Source organism: Gigantopelta aegis, chromosome 12 (assembly GCF_016097555.1).
Source record: "Gigantopelta aegis isolate Gae_Host chromosome 12, Gae_host_genome, whole genome shotgun sequence".
Classification (NCBI taxonomy): domain Eukaryota; kingdom Metazoa; phylum Mollusca; class Gastropoda; order Neomphalida; family Peltospiridae; genus Gigantopelta; species Gigantopelta aegis.
Genome location: NC_054710.1, coordinates 38,235,393 through 38,248,141, shown reverse-complemented (window position 1 = coordinate 38,248,141; position 12,749 = coordinate 38,235,393). Strand labels below are relative to the sequence as shown.

At 38.3% G+C, this 12,749-nt stretch overlaps 1 protein-coding gene across 1 annotated transcript; it reads left to right on the top strand.

Moving 5' to 3' along the window:
• The first annotated feature begins 2,034 nt into the window (after positions 1–2,034).
• LOC121386742 (zinc finger protein 28-like) lies at positions 2,035–11,650 on the top strand. Its single transcript, XM_041517743.1, has 2 exons — positions 2,035–2,232; positions 9,549–11,650. Exon 2 carries the CDS (start codon positions 9,990–9,992, stop codon positions 11,133–11,135), a length of 1,146 nt encoding a protein of 381 aa, XP_041373677.1. The 5' UTR covers positions 2,035–2,232; positions 9,549–9,989; the 3' UTR covers positions 11,136–11,650.
• The last annotated feature ends 1,099 nt before the right edge of the window (positions 11,651–12,749 follow it).

The window sequence follows — 12,749 nt, the reverse complement described above, 5'->3', positions numbered from 1 at the left end:
CAACAAAAACAACAACAACAACAAAAACACACACCAAAAAACCACCAAAAACCCCAACAACAAAACAACAACAAAAACACACTAAAAACACACCCACAACAACAATATGCATCCGCCCTTACAGTCCCGTAGGACTCGAAGGCGAACATGTTGATTTGTCCTACTCTACATAAAATTGTGACATGACATAACTATAATTACTACATAAGCAACAGCACATACCATGACCGTTGGTATACCGTAGAGGTGACTATTGCCGTCAGTCTATCTATTGCAATAGAATTGCGATAGTTAAAATACTATTGCAATAGTGATAGTACTATTGCAATAGTATTGTGAATTCTTAAATACAAAAAGAAATGTGTATTTAACCGGAACATTATTGAAAGGGGGTGCTGTCGGGTTTCTTCATGTATTGTGTGTATTAGTGATTAATATGTTTTGTTTTTTTATCAGGGAGCTTGAAAATTATCGATGTTAAGGCATAATTTAACGTCAAACATAGGATTGCTGTTGTATTAGAGCTGGAATCCTTGACTACCGTTTGGTACTACCAAGACTTATAAACACCAAATTATAAACAGAAGAACCTAGGGCTTTAGATCCAACCCTTTTGGTATGCAGATATTTCGCAATATTGATATAGACTGGTCTCCGACGGTGTAGCTTTTCTGTCCTGGACGGAGGAGCCGGCCTCGGTCGGTACCTGTGCCCAGGACAGGCGTGCGCTACAACAGCTTGCTCTGAATGTGCACGTTAAACACTCTGACCTGGCTTGACCTGGTCTAGCTTTCTTACCGTCAGAGTACTCAGGATAGTCGTAGATCATTTTTCACTATCATGGGCGTACATGGGGGGGGGGGGGGGGGGGTTCGATGGGTTCGACCGAACCCCCCCCCCCCTGAAATCGCTTTTTTTATAATTTAATATATCTGTCATTGATATCTAACATTATTATATTTACACAACATAGAAATATATGCCCAATATCTCTTCAATCTATTTTGGAACCCCCCTTTTCAAAATCCTATGTACGCCCATGACTATACATACTATCGAAACTATCGATAGTTGAGAAAACAATTGCCATAGTTTTATCGATAGTTGAATTAACTATCGATGCATTTCTATCGAGGTACTGACTATCGCAACATTTCGATAGTTCGATGTATTAGTACACCACTAGTATACCGGTCGTGGGGTACTTGTTGGATAGGCAAACACTCACAGAATGGGTCCACCGACGAAGACAATACCTTATTTAAAGCATAATTTGAATTGTTTAAAACTATATACATGTATATGTATATATACAGATGTGTTTATTATAAACACATGTGAAGATCTTCTTTAAAATGTGCCCCCCCTCCACACACACAAACACACGCGAACGGACAAATACTTTGGGGGTAAATTGACACTTGGGGCGAACTGGTTAAACTGGGGGCGAACTGACATGGGACGAACTGATTTGGGGGCGAAACATCTGGTACCCTACAAAAAAGGTAGGTGTGTGTATGTGTGTGTGTGTGTGTGTGGTTTTGAAGTGTTTGTTTAGCTGAGGAACACACTATACAGGCCCGTAGCTAGGATATTTTGTTGGGGGGGGGGGGGGGGGGGGGGCAACTGAGTAGTTAATAGTCTAAAACTCTTTTCTTTAAGTTTCTATAATGCTTTCCGAATGTTTTCCCATGCTAGCTACGGCCCTGCTATATTAAAGTGCTCTAAATAGTTGCTACAGCTATCCTCTTAGTACGACCCTGGAGGTTGATATATCAGTTCGATTTCAATTTCAATTCAATCATTTATTTCTGTATATGAATTATACAGACATGAGCAATACTATCAACATCAAGAAAAGAAAAAAACCAATACATGTTATAATGGTTACAATATCCTAGCACAATTATAATTTATATACTAGAAACAATATTTAACAATTGACAATGTCATTAGGTAGGAGGTCAATTATACAAGAAGCAACTCCTTAAAAACTAAATATAAAACATGAAATAAAGCTTTACAGAGACAGAAATATTCGATCTAATAACCAGCCAGCAAAATATAAGGAGTCTCCAAAATCATTGGTGCTCTGCCTACTAGGCAGAAATTAAGTACATTCAGACAAAAGATTATTTTTTATGGCTGGCGTTTGGTTGTTTATGTTTTATATTTCCATTTTGTAGTTTCAATTCTGGTCCGGCATGCTCGAAAGAGGTACACCTTTATTAGGTAGGCATTTTGGCGTAGATACTTTGAGTACAGAGCTTTTGTTTACGTCAATAATATTTTTTTATGAGGACTAACAAAACCCGCAATTGTGTAAATCTTAAATCGTAGGCCTAAGTTACAACATTGTAATGATTGTTTATTAATTTATTGTTCAAACATTGTAAGTGTTAAAGTGCCCTTCTGCAGTTACCAGACGCTTTTATGTTACGTAACATTGTAAAACTGTCATTTTTATTTGTAAAGTAAAATTGAAAATGCAGCCTGTTATTGTTAATTTGTTATAATGATAATCTTGTTGGCAAAACTTTCATTACTGACATAAAATCACCAGGGCCCCGTTCCACGAAGCAATCTTACCCTAAGATCAACTTAAGTGTATAGGGTAGCTATGCGCTTAAGGTAATCTTAGGGCTACGATCACTTCGTGGAACGGGGCCCAGGATCCTATCGTCCATCTTCACGGGTTGCACCTCACGGCAAACAAGGTGCCCCTAGTCGGAAAGGTCAAGGGACGTAGAATGTGTAGTTCTTCTACATCCGAACCTTGTTATATTGTCTATATGTAGCTGGTATTCAAAACTTGTGGTACCATGTTTCAAACATTTCTCAACCGAAATAGTGCAACAAATGGACACACAAACCAAAAATGTATAACCTACCATACTAACTAAATCTCAATTGAAATACTTGTGTCGATATTAAAAAAATAAATCTTCCAACGACAACCGTCAAAAGTCCCCTGCCATTTTAAATATACTACATAGAGGGAAGTGCAACTCGCCGTGCACATTAAGAAAAATATTGACATAACATGCCCCGTGCACTAGACTTTCCTATTCCCCCAACCGAATCGGGGTCGTTTCACCCTAAAACCATTTCAAAACCTGAGTTGTTTCGCCCTTACATGTAGCCCTTTGAACCCTAAACAATATTTGTTTTAATTCCCTCCACCCTGGGCTCTCATCAGAAATTTCAGAAATTATTTTGTTTTCATTTTCTTTGCCATATGTGTCATTATCGAGCTGACCTTCATTGTTGGACATTATTAACTTTAATTAGTGCTTCTTCAGCGCTGACACGCCCACGGTTCATATTTGTGAAAAAAATAAACTTAAAAACGCCAAAAAACTTCTGAAAATTTACATTCACACTGGCAGACAACTTCCGCTAATACCTATGCTGTAAAACAAATTCTGATTAGTCGAAAATAACACTGAATGATTGCCAAACAGTTTGTTTACAAACAAGACCACGGGAAAGCCGGAAAAGCAGCTTCTAGGGTATACATCAAATGATGTCAAGCCAGACAATCGGCTTCTGAGGTTCATAGGGTTAGTCTTGTTCACCCAGAGTTGGTTTATTCTAAATCTTATTCGTACTGAGTCGTTTTGCCCTAAAAATGGGTCGATTCGCGCCCCCTGCCTCCACATTATCTGTAGACTTGTACAGGTTCTGAAAATAAGAAAAAAATCGAAGACATTTTAAATTCCCTTGACACTTCAAAATCAAACAGCCCTGATCTTATTAGTAATAAACTGCTTACGATATTGTCTAAAGAACTTCTTTTCAATTTATCATTATCAACCTCGTACTTCCTAACCCTTTGCAAAAAAGCTAGTGTTACACCAATCCATAAAAAAGGTAGTATTCATGATATAAACAATAATTGTAGACCGATATCTCTATTAAGCAACATATCGAAGGTATTTAAAAAAATGTGTCTTCATACACACGTTTATTTTTTTTACTGCTAATAATGTAATCACTCACTTTCAGCAGGGCTTCTAGAATTTTATAAATATCCACTAGCCATGGGATCAGTGATTTTAAACATTTACTAGCCATGATTAAAAATTCACTAGCCCTACTTTAAATAAATACAAGTTTACTAATAGTAATAATCAGATATGTCACCTAAAGAGGGAGACAGAGCTTAAAACCTCTTACTCTTAGATTGGGGCTGGGAAGAGGGGGCAGGATATTCATATTTACAAAATAAGACTTAAATGCAGAATTTGACACGGGTTTTTTCAACTTGCCATTGGGCTAGTTACAGTAGTAATTTACTAGCCCAACACTAAATATCACTAGCTATGGGAGTGGGGCTACCATAATCTAGAAGCCCTGCTTTCAGTCTGGTTTTATCCGTGGTGATTCTACAGTAAACCAACTAATTGATTTTTACAACTAACTCAAATTTTTTTTAACTTAAATTAATTATTTTTTATCTTCTTTTTTTTGTTTATATATATAAACCACTGAACAATAATAAGCTTAAAAAATAATTCCATTCCGTGTATTGGACCAAACTCTGTGGTTATTGTGTAAAATGATGGATATAGGATGAAAGAAAGAAATGTTTTATTTAACGATGCACTCAACACATTTTATTTACGGTTATATGGCGTCAGACATATGGTTAAGGACCACACAGATTTTGAGAGGAAACCCGCTGTTGCCATTACATGGGCTACTCTTCCGATTAGCAGCAAGGGATCTTTTATTTGCGCTTCCCACAAGCAGAATAGCACAAACCATGGCCTTTGTTGAAGCAGTTATGGATCACTGGTCGGTGCAAGTGGTTTACACCTACCCATTGAGCCTTGCGGAGCACTCACTCAGGGTTTGGAGTCGGTATCTGGATTAAAAATCCCATGTCTCGACTGGGATCCGAACCCAGTACCTACCAGCCTGTAGACCGATGGCCTACCACGACGCCACCGAGGCCGGTTTTGATATAGGATGAATAAATGTTTTTATTAACAAAATAAAAATTAGCGCAAATTGACCCTACATGGGTGTGAAACGACTCTGTTGGTGGTATGAATAGACCCTGGTCGAAACGACGTGGTCAATCTAGTACTAAGGGCCAAACAACCTGTTACTCTACCCCCCCCCCCCCCCCCCCCCCCCCCCCCCCCCCCCCCCCCCAACCCCAACAAATATTTTTTCGGCGTTAGAGTTTATTAATTTTATAAAATTAAGGTCCATTTTATTTAACAATACCACTGGTTTTATTAATCATTGGATATTGGATGTTATTGTTAAACTTTTGGTAATTTTAACGTATAGTCTTTGAGAGGAAATCTGCTACATTTCCCATTAGTAGCAAGAGATCTTTTATATGCAGCATCACACAAATAGGTCTTTTATATACCAGTTGTGTTGCACTGGCTATAACGAGAAATATCCCCGTCGGTGGGCCCATTGGGCTATTTCTCGTTCCAGCCAGTGCACCATGACTTGCATGTACTACCCTGTCTGTGGGATGGTATATATAAAATATCCCTTCCTGCTAATTGAAAAGAGTAGCCCATGAAGTGGCGACATCGACTTTCCTCTCAATACCTGTGTGGTCCTTAACCATATGTCTGACGTCATGTAACAGTAAATAATATGTGTTGAGTGCGTCGTTAAATAAAACATTTCTTTCTTTCTCTAACTAACACACTGTCCAGGACAGATAGCCCTGATTGTTGAGGTGTGTGCCCAGAACAGTGTGGATGAACCTTCATTGGATATTAGATGTTAAATTAAGGTCAAAGAATTAAATAAAAGATGTACATGTGTACCTAAATACAGTATTTGTGGGCAGGATTTAGCTCAGTCGGTTGAGTGCTCGCCTGAGATGCATGCATCGCAGGATTAAACCACCTCAGTGGATCCGTTCAACTGATTGCTTTTTTTTCTCATTCCAACCAGTGCACCACAACTAGTCAAAGCCAGTGGTATGTGCATTCCTGTCTGTGGGAATGTGCATATAAAAGATCCCTTGCTGCTAATGGAAAAAAATGTAGTGGGTTTCCTCTGATGACTACGAGTCAGAATTACGTAATGTTCTTTATCATATAATATCTTACATTTTCAGTGCAATCAAAGTATGTGATATTTGTTAGATCACATACTTTAAGAATTTGATAACTTTGCAAATTAGATGTAAATTAGTCGAGGTCTCGACACTAAGTTTATTGACATTTAAGCAAACGTACTTGGGTGGCACTCCATGATTGACTTATGCATTCATAGTCATCAAATAAAAACATTTCAATGGCAATTTGACACTGAAAGCTGTCCAGCATTCAGAAAACAAAAAACGTTAGGCATAACTTTATTTTGATGTATGGACATCCAAAATGACGTCATTTGAGTTTGACGTCATTTCCATTCAAAAATACACCGCCACATATTCTTACGTCATTTGAATATCTAGTAATGGCAGACTGGAATTAACGTTGCGTGTACAGTTTACAAAAACACGTATTAAGCTTGAGCTTATATGATAAAGAGATTATTACCCTCGTGTATTTCGGTATCGTCAGTATCATATATTAGGAATAAAAATAATGTATTATGCTCGCCAGAGGCTCGCATAATACAATTTTTATTCCTAATATATGATATTGACGATAACGAAAAACACTCTGGTAATAACCTCTATATATCCAATAGCCGATAATTATTAATCAGTGTGCTCTGGTGGTGTCGTCAGAAAAAAAAAAAATATATATATACAGTGTTTTTATATGCCAACAGTGTTGCATTGGCTTTCATTTGATATAAAACTTGCAGCTGTGTTCATTCTTGTACATCTATATTATGCTTGCTTACATGATGTGCAATCTGTCTGGGATCGATCCCCATCAGTGGTCCCATTGGGCTATTTCTCGTTTCGGCCAGTGCACCACGACTGGTATGCTAAAGGCCGTGGTATATGCTATCCTGTCTATGGGATGGTGCATGTCTAAAAGGTCCTTTGCTACTAATTGTAAAATGTAGTGGGTTTTCACTCTGAAGCTATATGTCGAAATTACCAAATGTTTGACATCCAATAGCCGATGATTAATAAATCAATGTGCTCTAGTGGTGTCGTTTTAAAACAAAACAAACGTTAGCTTTGCTTAAAGGGACAGACCCTAGTTTTTAAACAGTAAAGCATATTTTTCACTATTAGAGCTGTTTATGATCACTGAAATCAAACATTACTTATATTTTATTCTTTAGCTTATCTATTTCCGTAGAACCGAAGTGTTTCTGGTCATCCCAGTGTTTCTAATACCAAAAACATCACAGACTTTTCTTTCACTCTATTGTAACTTACCGGCCTCGGTGGCATTGTAGTTAGGCCATTGATCTACAGGCTGGTAGGTGCTGGGTTCGGATCCCAGTTGAGGCATGGTTTTTTTAATCCAGATACTGACTCCAAACCCTGAGTGAGTGCTCCGCAAGGCTCAATGGGTAGGTGTAAACCACTTGCACCGACCAGTGATCCATAACTGGTTCAACAAAGGCCATGGTTTGTGCTATCCTGCCTGTGGGAAGTACAAATAAAAGATCCATTGCTGCTAATCGGAAAGAGTAGCCCATGAAGTGGCGACAGCGGGTTTCCTCTCAAAATCTGTGTGGTCCTTAACCATATGTCTGATGCCATATAACTGTAAATAAAATGTGTTGAGTGCATCGTTAAATAAAACATTTCTTTCTTTCTTTCTATTGTAACTTTATCCAAATGCGTTACAGGTTTGTAGATTAGCTAAACTTAGTATCCCTTTTTTTTTTACGGGATAAAACTAGGGTGTGTGCCTTTAACTGTAGGTATGATACATAATATGTATATATGAACATGAGTGAGTTATAAAACTAGGGTGTGTGCCTTTAACTGTAGGTATGATACATAATATGTATATATGAACATGAGTGAGTTATAAAACTAGGGTGTGTGCCTTTAACTGTAGGTATGATACATAATATGTATATATGAACATGAGAGAGTTATAAACACTGTTGAGGTGCAGGGCTCAGACTGGAACAAGTTTTGTTTTATCCAATTTTCAAATAATATGTGAATAATGTCCTTGAAAATTATTAAAAAGTGGTTAATTTAAAAAAAACTAAAAAACTTTTATTATCCAAAGAGAAAATGTTGCAGCTACTTTTTATAAAAATGAGCGATTGGTGTAAAACCTAACATACTGACACATTCTTTAGACAACATAATACACAGAAAGATTACTGCTTTGTGACAGAGAGATTACTGTTACAGATAGTGATAGGTCACCACTTTGCTTGTAGTTTGTGATGACTCAGCAGTTTACTTCCGCTCTTTACAATTAGGCCTTCTACATGTAATACATTTCATGGCTAATGTATAATTTAAAAATTACTAATAAATAAATAAATGAATAACACTTCTGCAGGGAATATTTAGTTTTCAAAATGTTTATTAGCGATATTTCCAGTCAATTGAAAATTGATTAGCAACTACTGCTTAATGTTTCAAAAGTGTGTAGCAATCTCTAAAACAATTCATTTCATTTCAACTTATTTTCGTACTTATATCTAATTAAGGTTCAAGCACGCTGTCCTGGACACACACCTCAGCTATCTGGGCTGTCTGTCCAGGACAGTTGGTTAGAGAGAAGAGGATGTAGTTGTCTTACACCTACCCACTGAACCCTTAAGTCTTAAGAACTCGCTCTGGGTTGGAGCCGTTACCGGGCTGCGAATCCTGTACCTACCAGCCTGTAGTCCGATGGCTTAAATACTGCGTCACTAAGGCTGGTTCTAAAACAATGTGATGCTGAACAAAATGTTTCCTCTTCTGAGAATGCTGCCATCTTTAAGTCACTTACTGTGCCCATCTGCTGAAACAGCTAAACGATTATTCCGGTAGTAATGTTACCAAAACATAATTCGGCTGAAGTTACAAAGACTGTTTTTCTTAAAACGCAGGTGCTTAAGCAGTGTAAATATATATAGTCAGGGTTTCTTATCCCTAACCCTAAAATTAACCCATTTTCTTTCTGTCGACTGTGGTTGCATTCAGCACACACATTGTAAATATTCAATTCCATAGTGCCATACCCACAAATTTCCCCTGCGCATGCTGTAACCTCACCGTGGTGCAGGGGTGTAACATTCTCTTTGAGAATGGCTAATACAGCACAAATTGGTATTTTGAGTAAAAGTCAGTATCTATCTGTGATATTTGTATTTTTACACAGTCCTTTACACTGTGTTTTTATTTAACTGTTGAATTTTTATATTGATGTTGATCATCACTTACTGTTTGCCTTTACCATAGTTTGACACCCAATAGCCGATGTATTTTTCGTGCTGGGGTGTCGTTCAACATTCATTCATTCATTCATACCCACAAATTTCTTTCTGGCAGAAACACTGATAGTTACACGTGTGTAAGACATAAACAGGCTTTACTAAAATGGGAAACATTTTAAAATTAGTTTACACAATGTCTTCTGAATCAGACTATGTGGGATATTGTAAAGTTAAAAAATTCTTGTTCTTGTCTTTTTCAGATGCCATATGAATTGACTACTGCCCTTTCCAGTTGAACAAAGATTTGGCTTTCAGCATCCATTCTGATAATGAACTGAGCATTGTCCATTCTAACAATGGATAGTTTTAAAAGAAAACCCTTTACATGAGAAGAGAATCCTTTTAACAGAAAATGCTTAACTTCAAAAGTGTACACTCACATCATTCATCTAACAGTCCATATTGAAGATTTGATTTGGTGTTTTTACTAAAGCATGATGGTAAATGTACGATAAGTTGAAGACACACTTATATTTATACGAGACGTCAAAAAAATATCGTCCATTCTACAAATAAAGATCTTTTCAAGAGTGAAAGCTACATGTAACCCTTGCATTTCTGTTTGCTGTTCTGTTCTTCAGCAGTCCAGCTTCAAGTGTAACAGTTTTTATGCAAAGGATACTAGTTATGGTGAATAATAAATGGAAAAATCAGTTTGTTTCATAGCAGGCATCACCGAGCAGCATTATCCCATTCTTAAAATGGATAACTATTTCGACTACAAGCCAAGGAAGACCTTCACCTGTGAGGAATGCTCAAAAAGCTTTACGACAAAAGGCAGTTTGAAGAGACACATGCTGCTGCATGGCGGAGAAACGCCATTCAAGTGCTTTGAGTGTTCTAAATACTTCACGGAAAGTGCTGCCCTGGAGAGACACTTGATGATACACACCGGAGAGAAACCGTACAAGTGTGACATCTGCCTGAAAGACTTCCGGCGGACTGCTCACCTGGACGAGCACATGCTGGTCCACACCGGCATCAAACTCTTCAAGTGTGAAGTGTGCTCTCAGGCATTTGGCCGCAAGTGGACGCTCAAGCGACACATAGAGCGAAACCACAGTGGAAAGAAGTCATTCAAGTGCGATGAGTGTCCGAAACGTTTCAAAGATGGTGGAAGTCTGCGGCTTCATGTCTTCCTGCACGCCTGGAAAAATCGACAAAAACTCGAGGGTGAAGCTTCTAATGAGTCCAGTGAAGAGGAGTTAGATGAAGAAGATGAGGATGAACAAACTGAAGATGATGATGATGTGTTGAAGGAAAAACAAAGAGAAGAAGTAGCAGCAGATGTGGACGGTGATGGAGAAAGAGGGTTACGAAAAAATGGAGTGAAAAAAGAGAGGCAAATTGTGGATATCAATATTACAGGTAAAGAAACAGAAATGGAATGTGCAAAAATCGGTTTGGAAGGTGCAAAAACAGAAATGGAATGTGCAAAAAGTGAAATGAAAGTTACAAAAACAGAAATGAAATGTGACAATAGTGAAATGGAATGTGCAGTAACAGAAATTGAAGAAACGGACAAAGATGATTCTAAAGAGGAATCCGAGAATATGGGAAAATTGTTACAAAAACAAGTGAAAGAAACTGAAGGAAAATCAGAAAGTGTAGTTGTGCAAAAATTGTCACAGGAGACTGAGAAAGCAACAGAGTACACCGAACAAGAACAAGTGGTAGCTAAAACAGTAACGAGAGCCCCAGGACGAGAGTCAAGACATGTAGTTGTGAAAAAAGACCTCGTGATTTCAAAACGTTTTGATGGAGACCATCAGGTCACAGTATCATAGTAGTCATTGGGAGACATTTGAATGATGGAATTGTGTAGTGAGTGTGTGAGGCTCATGCTTGTAGTGACTGAAGTTTTGACTCTTCTTGCGCTCACGCTCTGGTTATGTTGAACTTACAGAGGTTCTCTTGTGGTCATACTCCGGTTCTTTGTTGTTCACTTCTGGTTCTCTTGTGCTCATGCATACCCTGTAGTCCAGTTGCGCTCACACTGTGGTCCTGTAGTGCTCAAACTCATTCTGTTGCGATCATGCTCAAACTCTGATTGTGTTGCCCCCACACTCTGATCCTGTTGCGCTCACACTCTGGTCCTGTTGCGCTCACACTCTGGTCCTCTTGCGGGATGTAGCCCATAGGTAAAGTGCTCTCCTGATATGCTGTTGGCTTAGAATCGATCCCTATCGGTGGATTATTTCTTGTTCCAGCCAGTGCACCACAATTGGTATATCAAAGGCCGTAGTATGTGCTATCCTCTGGGATGGTGTATATAAAAGATCCCTTGCTACTAATGGAAAAATGTAGCTGGTTTCCTCTCTAAGACTATGTCAAAATTACCAAATGTTTGACATCCAATAGCCGATGATTAATAAATCAATGTGCTCTAGAGGTGTCGTTAAACAAAACATATTTTAACTTTAGTCCTCTTGCACTCCTGCTGCTGTTCCCTTACACTCAAGCTCTGGTCTGCTGCACAGGACGTACCAAGCCTGGCACTGCTGATTTAAATGCAGTGAAGAGATCAACCAGTGAACACCACTAATTTGACACATTCTTTTGTCCAGCATATGGAGACATTGAGGTCGGCACATGTGTGTGTGTGTGTGTATGGTTGGGGGATCAACAAAATTACAGGGCAAAGACTTGATTTTTCATGTGCAGATGTTTCCAAAATGATCTACATGAATATGCTCGATTCGGTATGTTAGTATTAAAGTAACTGCTATCCGATACCCACGTCATACACAGTAACACTGTATTAGCTTTGAACTTGCCAAAACATGGTTTATACGGGTGATGGAAATCCAAGAAAGTTACGGATTTTTCAAATGTCTTTTTTTTTTTAAAGCTACTTACAGGTACAAAAGATTTCCAATTTTCTTGAAAATGTCCTGTGTTGATATACAATACATAAGCCAGACCTGTTATCTTCATGTACACTCTGATTGTGACCAAAAGGTCCATTCAGTAACTGTCATATGAATTATGAAATGTACCCGTATAGCAGAAACTCAAGTTGGTATAATTTGCTAGGAAGGTTAGAGACGTACATGTGTACTTTAACAATCTTGTGAAGACGCCCATTGGACTGCCTTGTGCATAGGACCCAAGGGGTTAAAAAATACCATTGCCCGACGCCCGGGGCAAATGGAACATGATGGTCGGGAAAATGATTGGCAAGATCTCACTTGCCCGTGGGCATTTGAACTATTAAAAAATAAAAATTCTCAATAAAACGGTATTACTTATCTGTAAATTATTAATTCAGCATTCACTCGAAAAACAAACCTGTTTCTATCAAGGCGCTATTTCTCGCTCTACCCAGTGCACCACGACTGGTACATCAAAGGCCGTGGTATGTGCTATCCTGTCTATGGAATGGTGCATATAAAAGATCC